General features: G+C 42.6%; 3 protein-coding genes across 11 annotated transcripts; 2 read left to right on the forward strand and 1 right to left on the reverse strand.

Moving 5' to 3' along the window:
• The first annotated feature begins 218 nt into the window (after window positions 1–218).
• Window positions 219–986, forward strand: LOC147351634 (keratin-associated protein 9-8-like). 8 transcript variants are annotated; one of them, XM_086360977.1, is made up of 4 exons: window positions 219–265; window positions 446–616; window positions 701–747; window positions 787–986. In XM_086360977.1, exons 1-4 carry the CDS (start codon window positions 219–221, stop codon window positions 984–986), a joined length of 465 nt encoding a protein of 154 aa, XP_086217103.1. The 8 variants fall into 8 exon arrangements, with proteins under 8 accessions (XP_086217103.1, XP_086217101.1, XP_086217102.1 ...); XM_086360975.1 differs by having other exon boundaries at window positions 446–747; XM_086360976.1 differs by having other exon boundaries at window positions 701–986.
• Window positions 987–10,945: 9,959 nt separating this feature from the next.
• Window positions 10,946–11,814, reverse strand: LOC147351635 (uncharacterized). The gene is made up of 2 exons (XM_086360979.1): window positions 11,768–11,814; window positions 10,946–11,701 (listed from the first exon to the last, which is right to left on the reverse strand). Exons 1-2 carry the CDS (start codon window positions 11,812–11,814, stop codon window positions 11,161–11,163), a joined length of 588 nt encoding a protein of 195 aa, XP_086217105.1. The 3' UTR covers window positions 10,946–11,160.
• Window positions 11,815–14,655: 2,841 nt separating this feature from the next.
• Window positions 14,656–15,702, forward strand: LOC147351636 (uncharacterized). 2 transcript variants are annotated; one of them, XM_086355389.1, is made up of 2 exons: window positions 14,656–14,752; window positions 14,891–15,702. In XM_086355389.1, the coding sequence occupies exons 1-2, from the start codon at window positions 14,656–14,658 to the stop codon at window positions 15,229–15,231; spliced, it is 438 nt and encodes a 145-aa protein (XP_086211515.1). In that variant the 3' UTR covers window positions 15,232–15,702. The 2 variants fall into 2 exon arrangements, with proteins under 2 accessions (XP_086211515.1, XP_086211514.1); XM_086355388.1 differs by having other exon boundaries at window positions 14,656–14,717; window positions 14,760–15,702.
• The last annotated feature ends 777 nt before the right edge of the window (window positions 15,703–16,479 follow it).

Here is a 16,479-nt window from a genome sequence, read left to right on the forward strand (position 1 = left end):
TCAAACACTAATTTACAGAGGCCTCAAAATACTAAAGAAATTATTTCCTCTTGGATAATTTCCCATTGACTACAAAAACAACACACATAACGAGGAAAGTCTTGCTTATTGGTCCCAACTTTGGGGGTCCAGTGTATAAAAAGCCCCAGAACAGAAGTAGTCATCAGAATCTGAGAAATTCACTTCTGAACAAGAGTCCACACTCCACCACTGACAAAATGACTCACTCTTGCTGCTCCCCGTGCTGCCAGCCCACCTGCTGTGAGCCCAGCTGCTGCCAGCCTTGCTGCCCTCCTGTCTGCTGTCAGACCACCTGCTGCAGGACCACCTGCCTCAAGCCTACTTGTGTGAGCAGCTGCTGCCAGCCCACCTGCTGTGAGTCCAGCTGCTGTCGGCCTTGCTGTCCCCCAACTTGCTATCAGTCTAGTGAAAACACCTGCTGTAGGACCACCTGCCGCAAACCTACCTGTGTGACCACCTGCTGTCAGCCCAACTGTGGTGGGTCCAGCTGCTGCCAGCCTTGCTGCCTCCCTGTCCGCTGTCAGACCACCTGCTGCAGGACCACCTGCCTCAAGCCTATTTGTGTGACCACCTGCTGCCAGCCCACCTGCTGTGAGTCCAGCTGCTGTCAGCCCTCCTGCCCCCAAACTTGCTGTCAAATCACTGAAACCACCTGCTGCAAGCCTACTTGTGTGACCAGCTGCTGTCAGCCCACCTGCTGTGGGTCCATCAGCGCTGGACAAACCTGCGGTGGTTCTAACTGCTGTCAGCCTTGCTGCCAGCCAGCCTCCTGTGCACCCGTGTACTGCCATAGAACCTGCTACCACCCCACGTGCCTCTGCCTGCCTGGGTGCCGAGACCAGAGCTGTGGATCCAGCTGCTGCCAGCCTTGCAGCCGCCCTGTCTGCTGTCAGACCACCTGCTGTAGGACCACCTGCTGCCGCCCTAGCTGTGTGTCCAGCTGCTGCCAGCCTTCCTGCTGCTGATCACCTTGCCAAGGATCCACTGTCCCTATACAACACCTTCTATTAATTGACTTGCTACCTGGGGACAAAACAAAATCACTTCCTAGACTTTGCTGACAACTGACATGCTCTACCAGAATTTCAGTTACTCATCTCCTTGCTTAAGAGCTTGTGAATTAGCTTGACAGAGTGCAGGGGGCTTCCTCCAATTGTCTTCCTCTGGTGCAGGAGGACCATGTGCCAACTTTCTGCATCTGTGATAAGGAAGTATGTCTTGGTTTTGACTCTGAAAATAGGATTGACCATCTAGTTCTTCTGAGTAACTTAAGAAAACAAGCTCTCAGAATGTTTCTGTGGGTTTCTATAGCCTATCATAATCTTTATAATCATATTTTCTCTTTTGCTATCCTCATAGTTCTTGTATCATGCTTTCTCCTTTTACGGTCACTTTGAGTTTTTCTGTATGTTTCTCAATAAATGGTATACCACAATTCTTCAATATGTGTTTGATTTATTGTACCACATTCCTCATATAGAAATTTATATATTATATGTCTTACCCACTATGAGCATCATATTAGCCCCCTTCCTAATTATTATCTCATTATTAAAAACCCAGTTCATTGTGTAGTGTGATTTACCTAATAATAAACAGACTCATCCAGGATGAAGTCTTCTGTTCCTGCTCAAGGGCAGGTACATTTACATCCCAAGGAACTATTAATAGATGTCTGAATCTGTTCATTTCCAAGGCAAACATTCAATATCACAGTAATCCAAGTCTATGCCCCAACCAGTAACGCTGAAGAAGCTGAAGTTGAATGGTTCTATGAAGACCTACAAGACCTTTTAGAACTAACATCCAAAAAAGATGTCCTTTTCATTATAGGGGACTGGAATGCAAAAGTAGGAAGTCAAGAAACACCTGGAGTAACAGGCAAATTTGGCCTTGGACTATGGAATGAAGCAGGGCAAAGACTAATAGAGTTTTGCCAAGAAAATGCACTGGTAATAACAAACACCCTCTTCCAACAACACAAGAGAAGACTCTATACATGGACATCACCAGATGGTCAACACCGAAATCAGACTGATTATATTCTTTGCAGCCAAAGATAGAGAAGCTCTATACAGTCAACAAAAACAAGACCAGGAGCTGACTGTGGCTCAGACCATGAACTCCTTATTGCCAAATTCAGACTTAAATTGAAGAAAGTAGGGAAAACCACTAGACCATTCAGGTATGACCTAAATCAAATCCCTTATGATTATACAGTGGAAGTGAGAAATAGATTTAAGGGCCTAGATCTGATAGATAGAGTGCCTGATGAACTATGGAATGAGGTTCATGATATTGTACAGGAGACAGGGATCAAGACCATTCCCATAGAAAAGAAATGCAAAAAAGCAAAATGGCTGTCTGGGGAGACCTTACAAATAGCTGTGAAAAGAAGAGAAGCGAAAAGCAAAGGAGAAAAGGAAAAATATAAACACCTGAATGCAGAGTTCCAAAGAATAGCAAGGAGAGATAAGAAAGCCTTCTTCAGCGATCAATGCAAAGAAATAGAGGAAAACAACAGAATGGGAAAGACTAGGAATCTCTTCAAGAAAATTAGAGATACCAAAGGAACATTTCATGCAAAGATGGGCTCGATAAAGGACAGAAATGGTAGGGACCTAACGGAAGCAGAAGATACTAAGAAGAGATGGCAAGAATACACAGAAGAACTGTACAAAAAAGATCTTCATGACCCAGATAATCACGATGGTGTGATCACTGACCTAGAGCCAAACATCCTGGAATGTGAAGTCAAGTGGGCCTTAGAAAGCATCACTATGAACAAAGCTAGTGGAGGTGATGGAATTCCAGTTGAGCTATTCCAAATCCTGAAAGATGATGCTGTGAAAGTGCTGCACTCAATATGCCAGCAAATTTGGAAAACTCAGCAGTGGCCACAGGACTGGAAAAGGTCAGTTTTCATTCCAATCCCAAAGAAAGGCAATGTCAAAGAACGCTCAAACTACCGCACGATTGCCCTCATCTCACATGCTAGTAAAGTAATGCTCAAAATTCTCCAAGCCAGGCTTCAACAATATGTGAACGGTGAACTTTCTGATGTTCAAGCTGGTTTTAGAAAAGGCAGAGGAACCAGAGATCAAATTGCCAACATCTGCTGGATCATGGAAAAAGCAAGAGAGTTCCAGAAAAACATCTCTTTCTGCTTTATTGACTATGCCAAAGCCTTTGATTGTGTGGATCACAATAAACTGTGGAAAATTCTTCAAGAGATGGGAATACCAGACCACCTGACCTGCCTCTTGAGAAATCTGTATGCAGGTCAGGAAGCAACAGTTAGAACTGGACATGGAACAACAGACGGGTTCCAAATAGGAAAAGGAGTTCGTCAAGGCTGTATATTGTCACCCTGTTTATTTAACTTATATGCAGAGTACATCATGAGAAATGCTGGACTGAAAGAAACACAAACTGGAATCAAGATTTCCGGGAGAAATATCAATAACCTCAGATATGCAGATGACACCACCCTTATGGCAGAAAGTGAAGAGGAACTAAAGAGCCTCTTGATGAAAGTGAAAGAGGAGAGTGAAAAAGTTGGCTTCAAGCTCAACATTCAGAAAATGAAGATCATGGCATCCAGGCCCACTATTTCAAGGGAAATAGATGAGGAAACAGTGGAAACAGTGTCAGAATTATTTTTCTGGGCTCCAAAATCACTACAGATGGTGACTGCAGCCATGAAATTAAAAGACGCTTACTCCTTGGAAGGAAAGTTATGACCAACCTAGATAGCATATTCAAAAACACAGACATTCCTTTGCCAACAAAAGTCCGTCTAGTCAAGGCTATGGTTTTTCCAGTGGTCATGTATGGATGTGAGAGTTGGACTGTGAAGAAGGCTGAGCATCGAAGAACTGATGCTTTTGAACTGTGGTGTTGGAGAAGACTCTTGAGAGTCCCCTGGACTGCAAGGAGATCCAACCAGTCCATTCTGAAGGAGATCAGCCCTGGGATTTCTTTGGAAGGAATGATGCTAAAGCTGAAACTCCAGTACTTTGGCCACCTCATGTGAAGAGTTGACTCATTGGAAAAGACTCTGATGCTGGGAGGGATTGGGGGCAGGAGGAGAAGGGGACGCCAGAGGATGAGATGGCTGGATGGCATCACTGACTCGATGGACGTGAGTTTGAGTGAACTCCGGGTGTTGGTGATGGACAGCGAAGTATGGCGTGCTCCGATTCATGGGGTCGCAAAGAGTCGGACACGACTGACTGAACTGAACTGAACTTACAGTCCCCTGATAGAATTCACTCACAGAGGCTACAAACAAAGATACAATATTCCAACTGTTTGGGTGTTTAGTTGATGCTTCCATACTTCCAGTGGTGTGACTTCCTACTGCCGTGGTAACCCATTCCATTTTCAAGCATCCCTCATAAAAAGAAATTGATTACTTTAGCATTTCTCCTTCCCCCAATCCAGTCTCCTGAATCTTTTGCTCACTGGGATCACTTGTTAGACAGAAGGGCGTTGCTGAGCTGTTACTCTTCCCAGGAGAAGATGCCTGTACTGCAAAATCACAGTGATTTCTCCCTTATCCCTGGCATGTGCTCGCTCTCCCACTTCTTGGGATGTGCTTTTCTGTACGCCCAGTATTTGCCTACTGACTACAGAACCTGAAGATTCTCATTTTTCCCCACGACCTCTATCACTGACATTTTCAATCAGATATGTATTGTTAAGGTTAAGTCAGGGTAGTTTCCGTAAATAGTCTAGATGTTACCAGATTCTAGTTTAGTCGAATGAAATATCATTGAAACAAATAGATGTACATGATCATTCTTTTGACTTTTATTTGTGCTTTTGTAAGATGCTTCTAGTGTACACTATCCACTTTCTGTACTAAGTTCCCTCATAGATTTGTGCTTCTGTTTATCTTATCTTCAACCATAAATTCTCCATGGTGGAAAAAGAAAATAGCTCTGTTATGGGAATTAATATCATATGGAAGAGAGTTCAAATTTCTGTTCTGCTACTCATTAACACTTGATTAGGGGAATATATACATAAGTCACCTCAAGAATTGTTTATATCTGTTTTCCTACTACTCTCTTTCTATGTAGTATGTCTACCCATAGATTAGAAGTTTTTTCTTTCTCTTTCTGTCTCTCACTGGGTCAGTCAGTCTGCAAGTAGACACCTTTTGCAAAAACAACAATTCTTATATTTTCAGAGATATCTCAAAAACAAATTGATTCATCACCATTATTAGTAGAGAATCATTGTTTCTCTTACTTGTTCCATGGTAATGTAAGATTTTATCTACTTTATTTAAGTCTGTATGCCTGACTTAACATAAACCATTCTCAAATTTATAAATTATTTAACTTCCAAGTCATAGAATTAATAAGAACCTGTAGCACATCTGTAGAGAACAGCAGAGTTTAGTGCTACCCTCAATGATTAAAGAATACATGAGTAATAACTGCCAGCCCATTTGTGGTTTGTAGACTTTTTGATGATGGCCATTTTGGTTGGTGTGAGATGATACCTCATTGTAGTTTTAATTTGCATTTCTCTAATAAAGAATGATGGTGAGCATCTTTTCATGTGTTTATTAGCCATCTTTATGTCTTCTTTGGGGAAATGCTTGTGAGAGGGTAACAGGCAGGAAGGCCAGGGGTCTCCAAATGGAGGAAGTAAGCCGCAAGTGTCAGACATTTTTTCTCTCTCTCTTAAGTGGCAGGAGGAAACAAATGACAAGTGTTAAGAATTTTTTCCCCTTCTCTATACAAATGTAAAAAGAGGTTTCTCTTAAAATCCTGTGTTGCCATGAAGGCACCTGATTCCACCTGAACGTAACTGTTCTCAGACCTTGAGCTAATCAGTGCGTTTTCTATGGAAATGTTTGTCTTAAGCTGTGTTAATGTGCTATGTATGGACCCTAGACTCTGTCTTCAAGTCGGTTCCACCAAGACTCAGAACCCACTTGACAAACGAGTGTGTTGTACTTATACACTGTTCTCCTAATCTACGTTAATGAAATCATATATTTGCTTGGTAAACTGCCTTTTCTTCAAGATTCATGTCAATCGTTTTATGGCCCGGGATGACTCAGCTGCTGCCAATGTTATCTCAAAATGCATGTTGTGGGTGAGGGGCCTGGTGCCATTCTCTGAGTTTTGAGAAATTTCCTTTCTCTGATTAGCAGACTGCTAGTAGCTATATACGGAGAAGGCAATGGCACCCCACTCCAGTACTCTTGCCTGGAAAATCCCATGGACGGAGGAGCCTGGTGGGCTGCAGTCCATGGGGTCGTGAAGAGTCGGACATGACTGAGTGACTTCACTTTCACTTTTCACTTTCATGCATTGGAGGAGGAAATGGCAACCCACTCCAGTGTTCTTGCCTGGAGAATCCCAGGGACGGGGGAGCTTGGTGGGCTGCCATCTCTGGGGTCGCACAGAGTCGGACACGACTGAAGCGACTTAGCTTAGCTTAGTAGCTATATAACATCTGGCTAAAGACTAGCAGTGGGGCATTCTCTCCACCCCTTTCTGATGTCTATGTCAGAAGCTTTCTCTATCTCGTTTATACGTTAACAAAACTTTATTACACAAAAGGTCTGAGCAATCAAAGCTCAGAAGCTCGTCACTAGCCCTGGATTGAATTCTTCTCCAGAGGCCAAGAATCCTGTCGTCTTTCATGGTTTAGCAACAACCTTTCACTTATTTAGTTCTTCTGGCCACTTTTTGATTGGGTTGTTTGTTTTTCTGGTATTGAGCTGCTTGGGCATATGCCCTCAGGAAACTTTAATTGAAAAAAAAGACATCTGCCCCAATGTTCATTGCAGCACTAATTTACAATTGCAAGGACATGGAAGCAACCTAGCTGTCTATCAACAGATGAATGGATAAAGACATTGTGGTAGATAATTGTGTACATTCCATACACAATGAAATATTACTCAGCTATAGAAAGGAACACATTTGAATCAATCCTAATGCAGTGGATGAACTTAGAGCCTATTATACGAATGAAGAAAGTCAGAAAGAGAATGACAAATTTGCAAATTAACGCATATCTATAGAATCTAGAAAGATGGTACTGATGATCCTATTTGCAGGGCTGCAAAGGAGATACAGACATAAAGACCAGATGTATGGTCACAGTGCAGGAGGGAGAGGGTGGCATGAATTGAGAAAGTAGCATCGAAACATATACATTACCATATATGACGTGGACATGTGTATATGTGTGTGTATGTGTGTGTTCGTCACTCGGCCATGTCTGACTCTTTGAGACTCCATGAACTGTAGCCCTCCAGGCTCTTCTGTTCATGGAATTGTCCAGGCAAGAACACTGGAGCCATTCCCTTTTCAGGGGAATCTTCCTACCCTGGGTTTGAACCCAGGTCTCCTGCATTGCAGGCAGATTCTTTACCATCGGAGCCACCAGGGAGGCCATAAGTGGATAGCCAGTGTAGGTTTGTAGTGTGATGCAGAACCCAAAGCTGGTGCTCTGTGCTGACCTAGAGGGTGAGATGGAGAAGGAGGTGGGAAGGTGGTTTAGGAGGAAGGGATGTATGTGTTGTAGCCACGCGTTCCGGGAAACATACTCAGTCAGAAGGGCAATGCAGGTAGTGGAGTGCAGTTTATTACACCAGCGGGCCCAAGTAGAGTCTCCTCTTAGCCAAGGACCCCGACCAGTTTTTGTGAAAACCATACATACCCTAAGTGTTCTTGCCCAAACCAACCTCCCGAAATTCTCTGAAACTAGTCTGAACAAAGGAAAAGAAAGACACAATCAAAGTTAACTTGTGATTCATATGCCTTAAGCCCAGGTAGTTAGCAGTGGACAATTATCAACAGACCTGTGGTCATACCTGAATACACATAATAGAATTTATGATTCTATTTCGTTCCACAGACAATTAGAGTATTCTTTTAGGTGATGGAGAGTCTAGGTACGAGCCCTGGGGCTGTTCAATCCAGGGGGTCTGGTTTTCCACTTGGTATGTCGTTTCTATAGATACTGGGCATACAGCTCAAAGTCCAGAGTCCGGACCAAGATGGAGTCCTGCTTTCAAGATGGAGCCTGTTCTGTCTGTTTCCTCCTTCATATATATACCTATGGCTGATTCATGTTGATGTATGGTGGAACCATTGCAGTATTGTAAGTATCCTCTAATTAAAAATAATATTGAAAATAATTACCAACCCAATTCCATTTGATTCCTACAAAATCAAACTGATCATAATATATAAGCATTCAATATCTTAAATTTCATCAACTGTTAACTTCAGTAGAAGCTTTGAAGCCAAATGGAGAATTTTGATTATGACAGATAACACTTCTGCTGTGCAAGGGCAGTGGACAGAGAAAATACTCACAGTGAACAGTGAGTCAGTACACATGTCCATTATATATGTATATATATATATATATATTTTTTGTTTTTGTTTTGGAGAAAAAGTGCCCTGACGAAATGATGTTCTTTCCCTATTTGCATGAGGTAAAAGGACTGACTATGTGGATTGAGCCAAGGGAGGAGCAAGAGTGGAAAGTAAAGGGATTTGGAGAATTATTTAGATGGAGGTAGGTGTGAGGGCAGAAAGTGTTTCCCGCTTGTGTCTCACATCAATGACCTCCAGAGTGTTTACCACAAAGGAGACACTGGACGGCTACAAGTTTGGGCTCTCCTATTCCATCTCTATCTTTAGGTGCATCGATACTTACACAAGGGAGCATGAACGGAGTATCCATGGTGGCAGGCATGGAAGATTTGTGTGGACCAACAGCACAAGCTCACTCTGACCGTGGCTGGCCCTGCTGTATATGCTGTTAGTCAGAAGCAGAGAATAATATCCCTCAGGAAAGCTAGCCATCTAACTTGAAGGCGAGCTAGTTTTCCTCTTAGATTGCATGTGCATGGAAAAGACAGCACTTCTTCTTTACTAAGATTCCATGTTGTAAACATGAATTTGTTGTCCTTATCAGCAGTGCTATCCACCAGCTTATAGTAATATTGTCATAGGATTCTGAATAGTAAAACTTTGGAGCCACAAACCCACTTTTTGATGAACAAGATCAACAGGAGGCAAATGAACATGGGATCTACTTGTTCTACCATACATCACATGACAGAGATGGCTGACCCATGGAAAACTAGAATCGTCTTGTTCAGTTCAGTTCCGTCACTCAGTCATTTTCAACTCTTTGTGACCCCATGGATTGCAGCACACCAGGCTTCCCTGTCCACCACCAACTCCTGGAGCTTACTCAAACTCATGTCCATTGAGTAGGTGATGCCATCCAATGATCAAATCTTCTGTCATCCCCTTCTCCTGCCTTTAATCTTTCCCAGCTTCAGTGTCTTTTCAAAAGAGTCAGTTCTTCACATCAGGTGGCCAAAGTATTGGAGTTTCAGCTTCAGCATCAGTCCTTTCAATGAATAGTCAGGACTGATTTCCTTTAGGATGGATTGGTTGGATCTCCTTGCAGTCCAAGGGACTCTCAGGAGTCTTCTCCAACACCACAGTTCAAAAGCATCCATTCTTCGGTGCTCAGCTTTCTTTATAGTCCGACTCTCACATCTATCCATGACTACTGGAAAAACCATAGCTTTGACTAGATGGACCTTTGTAGGCAAAGTATTTCTCTGCTTTTTAATAGGCTGTCTAGGTTGGTCATAACTTTTCTTTCAAGAGCAAGCATCTTTTAATTCATGGCTGCTGTCACCATCTGCAGTGATTTTGGAGCCCCCCCCCCAAAATAGTCTCAATGTTTCCATGGTTTCCCCATCTATTTGCATGAAGTGATGGGACCAGATGCCATTATCTTAGTTTTCTGGATGTTGAGTTTTAAGCCAGGAGTATTAAGCCTCTTTCAGTTTCATCAAGAGATGGCTGACCCATGGAAAATTAAAATGGTCTTGTAGATGTGCAGTAAGAACCAACTTAGAGACGACACCACACAAGATTGATATGTTGTTTCTGAATATGGCACATACTTTGACCTAATGGCCACTCTGTGGATCCCATATTGGTAGTACCATGTGTATCCACAAAGGTAGTATACATGGTTTCAGAAAGGGAAGTAGCAGTGAACCCTCTCACTTTAACTCAGGGTGACATATATGGGAATCTGTTCTTCCCCTCCCAATGGATCTACACTCTCCTAGATTGAAGGTTTTAATAGTATAAAAGTCACATTTTTAGGGAATATAGTCTATGTTTAAATTGTCACCTGGTCATTTTGGACTCCTCATCTAGATAGACCAGTGGGCAGAGAGAGGAGTTACTAGTTGCTGAGGGATAATTATCATGAAAAGATTGAGGGCAGCGAGAAATAGTGAGAACAAAATTTCCTTGGAGTATCTCATGGTGTGTCCAGGCCCAGCAATAGATAACCACATGAACAATGACAGCAAGTACAGATTGCCAAGGACATAGTCACTGAGGTTCAGACATCTATTAATAGTTCCTTGGGAGGTATATGTAAGTGCCCTTGAGCAGGAACAGAAAACTTCATCCTGGATATGTCTGTTTATTATTAGGTAAATCACACTACACAATGAAATGGGTTTTTAATACCGAGATAATAATTAGGAAGGGGGTAATATGATGCTCATATTGGATAAGACATATAATATATAAATTTCTATATGAGGAATGTGATGAAATAAATAAAACACATACAGAAGAATTGTGATACACCATTTATTGAGAAACATACAGGTAAAACTCACAGTGATCATAAAAGGAGAAAGCATGATAGAAGAACTATGAGGATAACAAAAGAGAAAACATGATTATAAAGATTATGATAGGCTGTAAAAACCTATAGAAACATTCTGAGAGCTTGTTTTCTTAAGTTACTCAGAAGAACTAGATGGTCAATCCTATTTTCAGAGTCAAAACCAAGACATACTTCCTTATCACAGATGCAGGATGTTGGCACATGGTTCTCCTACACCAGGAAGACAATTGGAGGAAGCCCGTGCACTCCATCAACCTAATTCACAAGCTCTTAAGCAAGGAGATGAGTAACTGAAATTCTGGTAGAGCATGTCAGTTGTCAGCAAAGTCTAGGAAGTGACTTTGTTTTGTCCCCAGGTAGCAAGTCAATTAATAGAAGGTGTTGTATAGGGACAGTGGATCCTTGGCAAGGTGATCAGCAGCAGGAAGGCTGGCAGCAGCTGGACACACAGCTAGGGCGGCAGCAGGTGGTCCTACAGCAGGTGGTCTGACAGCAGACAGGGCGGCTGCAAGGCTGGCAGCAGCTGGATCCACAGCTCTGGTCTCGGCACCCAGGCAGGCAGAGGCACGTGGGGTGGTAGCAGGTTCTGTGGCAGTACACAGGTGCACAGGAGGCTGGCTGGCAGCAAGGCTGACAGCAGTTAGAACCACCGCAGGTTTGTCCAGCACTGATGGACCCACAGCAGGTGGGCTGACAGCAGCTGGTCACACAGGTAGGTTTGCAGCAGGTGGTTTCAGTGATTTGACAGCTAGTTTGGGGGCAGGAGGGCTGACAGCAGCTGGACTCACAGCAGGTGGGCTGGCAGCAGGTGGTCACACAAATAGGCTTGAGGCAGGTGGTCCTGCAGCAGGTGGTCTGACAGCGGACAGGGAGGCAGCAAGGCTGGCAGCAGCTGGACCCACCACAGTTGGGCTGACAGCAGGTGGTCACACAGGTAGGTTTGCAGCAGGTGGTCCTACAGCAGGTGTTTTCACTAGACTGATAGCAAGTTGGGGGACAGCAAGGCCGACAGCAGCTGGACTCACAGCAGGTGGGCTGGCAGCACGGGGAGCAGCAGGAGTGAGTCATTTTGTCAGTGGTCGAGTATGGACTCCTGTTCAGAAGTGAGTTTCTCAGATTCTGAAGACTACTTCTGCTCTGGGGCTTTTTATACACTGGACCTCCAATCTTGGGACCAATAAGCAAGACTTTCCTTGTTGTGTATGTTGTATTTGTAGTCAGTGGGAAATTATCCAAGAGGAAATAATTTCTTTAGTGTTTTGAGGCCTCTGTAAATTAGTGTTTGATCTTCTCTCTAATTAGGACTAGTACTTAAGAACCTTTTCCAGAAGTGAAAAAGAATAAGGAATCATCCCAGCAGCATCTCTGGTCATGTGACATCATCAGGTCATGGGATAGTTCTTCCTGCCTTGGCCAGGGTCAGAACAGTCACCTTTTCTGTGTGCCTTTGACTATGCTTAGGTTGAGACTTGCTGGATGCTGATGCATTCTGTGATGAATGAAGCCTGCTAAAGTCCAAGTCTGATCTCGGACAAAGTCTGAGATTCAAGACGATCACGTGTATCTGTGTACATGTCTTTCAAATCAGTAGTGACTGACCTAAAATATTTCCCAGCTTTATTAGGTAAATTTAGGTAGAAGATGTTGGCACATTGTTCTTCACTAGCAATTCAGCATCAAAGCTGGAATAGAGGCAAAAGCTGTACCCTGTTTTCAGACAACCTCAATTTATTAATGTCCCATAACTATTTTTAGCTGGATCAATCACCTCTGGTGAGACATCGCAACTTTCACATACTTTCTTTTATAATTTGTGACAAATAGGTAGATAGGATGATACAGTTATAGATTTATATATTTCCATAAATGTAAAATGTGTCAGCCATAATTTCTTAGAGTTTTTCTGCCCTCTCTTTTAGGTACATATGTAAGAGTGTAATTGCCATGTCATAGGGAAAGCATATAATCAACAGCAGTAGAAACAATGAAAATGTTTCAATATTTCACTGCAGTAGTGTCATGTACTCTCCTGATATGCGACTTCTGAACTCTACTGGTATGTATCTATCCTTGTTTGTGTGTTTTAAATTGAGCTTTAGTTGACACGACGTTATATTGTTTATAGGTGTTCAACATAATAATTTGATATTTGTAGATGTTGCAAAGTTATCACTGCAGTAAGTCTAGTTAATGTTATCATCTGTCACAATTGATAGTTACAAAGTCTTTTTTCTTGCATGAGAGCTTTTAAAATCCCCTTTTCTAGCCACCTCAAAGGTTTCAGTATTATTAACTATGGTCATTATGCTGTGCATTACATTCCCCAGGCATTTATTTTATAACTGGAAGCCTGTACCTTGTGATCCCGTTTACCTGTTTCACCCACCCCACCTCCCACCTCTGGCTACCATTGATCTGTTCTGTCTATGAGCTCAGTTTTAGAAAAAAAATTTTTAAGATTCCATATATAAGTGAAATCACATGGTATTTGTCTCTCTCTAACTTTTTTCATTTAGCTTAATGTTCTTATATTGTCATAAATGGGAAGATACTCCTCAGGAATATCATTTTGAGTTTGAGTCCAGTTTCATTGTTTTCCACATGGCTGCCCAGTTTTCCCACCACCATTTATTTAAAAGATTGCAATCTCCTTATTGCATTAATATATTCTTGGCCCCTTTGTAATAAATTAGTAGGCCATATAATGTGTGGACTCATTTCAGGCCTCTTTATTCTATTCCATTGATTTAGGTGCCGGTTTTTTCCAGTCCATACTGTTTTGTTTAATATAGCTTTGTATTACTGTTTGGAATCAAGGAAAATGATGCTTTCAGCTTTGTTCTTCTTTATCAATATTGCATTGGCTATTTTGTGGTTCCATACAAATTTTAATTTTTTTCCTTTTTTCTGCCATTGGAATTACATTATCATTTTATCCTTTCTACATGATCATTTTATCCTTTCTACTGCTGTTGACTATATGTTCTCCCATTACATGGCAATTATACTCTAACATATATATCTGAAAGAGAGAAAATGAGGCCTAAAATCTTTAAGAAATTGTGGCTGAGATTCCACATTTGTCAGAATATGTAAATTTACAGATTGAAACATACCTTAGTTATTCTCCTATCTAACCTGCTTGTCACAAATTGTAGAAGAAAGTATATGCAAGTTGGAATGTCTCACCAGAGGTCATTAACCTAACTAGAAAACAGCAATGAAGCAGTAAGGAAGGGATGCTGTTTGAAAATAGGATTCAGCTTTGCCTCTCTTCCAGTTTTGGTGCTGATTTTCATTTGAAAAATAATGTGGCAACCCTCCTCTACTCAGATGACCCTGATAAAACTGGGAAACATTTCAAACTAGTTGCCAAATAAAGATATATATATAGATACATGTGGAAGTCTTAACTCTGACTTTGTCAGAGATCAGGCTTGAACTCAAGCAGGCTTCATTCATCACAGAATGCATCAGCATCCCGACCCTTTCGAGGCACGTCTCAATCTAAGTAGAGCCAAAGGAACAAAGCTCAGAAAGGAGAACTATTCTGACTTTCACAGAGCCAGCAGGAAGTACCCCATGACCAGATGATGTCACATGACCAGAAATGCTGCTGGTGATGATTCCTGACATTTACATTTCTAGGAAAGATTCTTAAGTACCAGACCCAATTAAGGAAAAGATCAAACACTAATATACAGAGGCCTCTGATAAAACACTAAGAAAACAACTACCTCCATGACAATTATCCAAAACTACAACAGGAACATAAATAACAACCAGGAAAGTCCTGCTTATTGGTCCCAACATTGGGGGTCCAGGATATAAAAGCCCCAGAACAGGAGGAGTCCTCAGAATCTGAGAAACTCAGCTCTGAGCCAGAGTCCACCCTCCACCACAGACGCAATGACCCACTCGTGCTGCTCCCTGTGCTGTCAGCCCATCTTCTGCAGGACCACTTGCTGTGAGTCCAGCTGCTGCAAGCCCTGCTGCCCCCCAACTTGCAGCAGGACCACCTGCTGCAAACCTACCTGTGTGACCACCTGCTGCCAGCCCAGCTGTTGCAGCAAACCCTGCTGTCAGCCCACCTGCTGTGAGTCAATCTGCTGCCAGCCCTCCTGCCCTCCAACTTGCTATCAAGCTAGTGAAACCACCTGCTGTAGGACCACCTGCCGCAAGCCTACTTGTGTGACCACCTGCTGTCAGCCCACCTGCTGTGTGTCCAGCAGCTGTGGACAAACCTTCAGTGGGTCCAGCTGCAGCCAGTCTTGCTGTCAGCCAGCTTGCTGTGCACCTGTGTACTGCCATAGAATCTGCTACCACCCAACGTGCCTCTGCCTGCCTGGGTGCCAAGACCAGAGCTGTGGATCCAGCTGCTGCCAGCCTTGCAGCCGCCCTGTCTGCTGTCAGACCACCTGCTGTAGGACCACCTGCTGCCGCCCTAGCTGTGTGTCCAGCTGCTGCCAGCCTTCCTGCTGCTGATCACCTTGCCAAGGATCCACTGTCCCTATACAACACCTTCTATTAATTGACTTGCTACCTGGGGACAAAACAAAGTCACTTCCTAGACTTTGCTGACAACTGACATGATCTACCAGAATTGCAGTTACTCATCTCCTTGCTTAAGAGCTTGTGAATTAGCTTGACAGAGTGCAGGGGGCTTCCTCCAATTGTCTTCCTCTGGTGTAGGAGGACCATGTGCCAACATTCTGCATCTGTGATAAGGAAGTATGTCTTGGTTTTGACTCTGAAAATAGGATTGACCATCTAGTTCTTCTGAGTAACTTAAGAAAACAAGCTCTCAGAATGTTTCTATAGGCTTCTGCAGCCTATCATAACCTTTATAATCATATGTTCTCTTTTGCTATCCTCGTAGTTCTTGTATCATGCTTTCTCCTTTTACGCTCACTTTGAGTTTTACCTGTATGTTTCTCAATAAATGGTGTACCACAATTCTTCTGCATGTGTTTGATTTATTGCACCACATTCCTCATATAGAAATTTATATATTATATGTCTTATCCAATATGAGCATCATATTACCCCCTTCCTAATTATGATCTCATTATTAAAAACCCATTTCATTGTGTAGTGTGATTTACCTAATAATAAACAGACTCATCCAGGATGAAGTCTTCTGTTCCTGCTCAAGGGCACTTACATTGACATCCCAAGGAAGTATTAATAGATGTCTGAACCTCAGTGACTATGTCCTTGGCAATCTGTACTTGCTGTCATTGTTCATGTGGTTATCTATTGCTGGGCCTGGACACACCATGAGATACTCCAGGGAAATTATGTTCAGACTATTTCTCCCTGCCCTCTATCTTTGCATGATATCTTTTCATGATATATTTTCATCCGTCAGCAATTAGTAACTCCTGTCTGCCCACTGGTCTATCGAGATGAGGAGTCCAAAATGACCAGGTGATAGTTTAAACATAGATTATATTTCCTAAAATATGTGACTTCTATAGTATTTAAACCTTCAATCCAAGAGAGTGTAGATCCATGGGGAGGGGAAGAACAGATTCCCATATATGTCACCCTGAGTTAAAGTGAGAGGGTTCACTGCTACTTCACTTTCTGAAACCATGTATACCACCTTTGTGGATATACATGGTACTACCTATATGGGAACCACAGGGTGGCCATTAGGTCAAAGTATGTGCCATATTCAGAAACAACATATCAATCTCGAGTGCTGTCATCTCTTTTTTGGTTCTTTAC

This window comes from Bos grunniens, chromosome 19 (genome assembly GCF_055505025.1).
Source record: "Bos grunniens cultivar Pamir isolate PY7600 chromosome 19, Bosgru_T2T1.0, whole genome shotgun sequence".
NCBI lineage: Eukaryota > Metazoa > Chordata > Mammalia > Artiodactyla > Bovidae > Bos > Bos grunniens.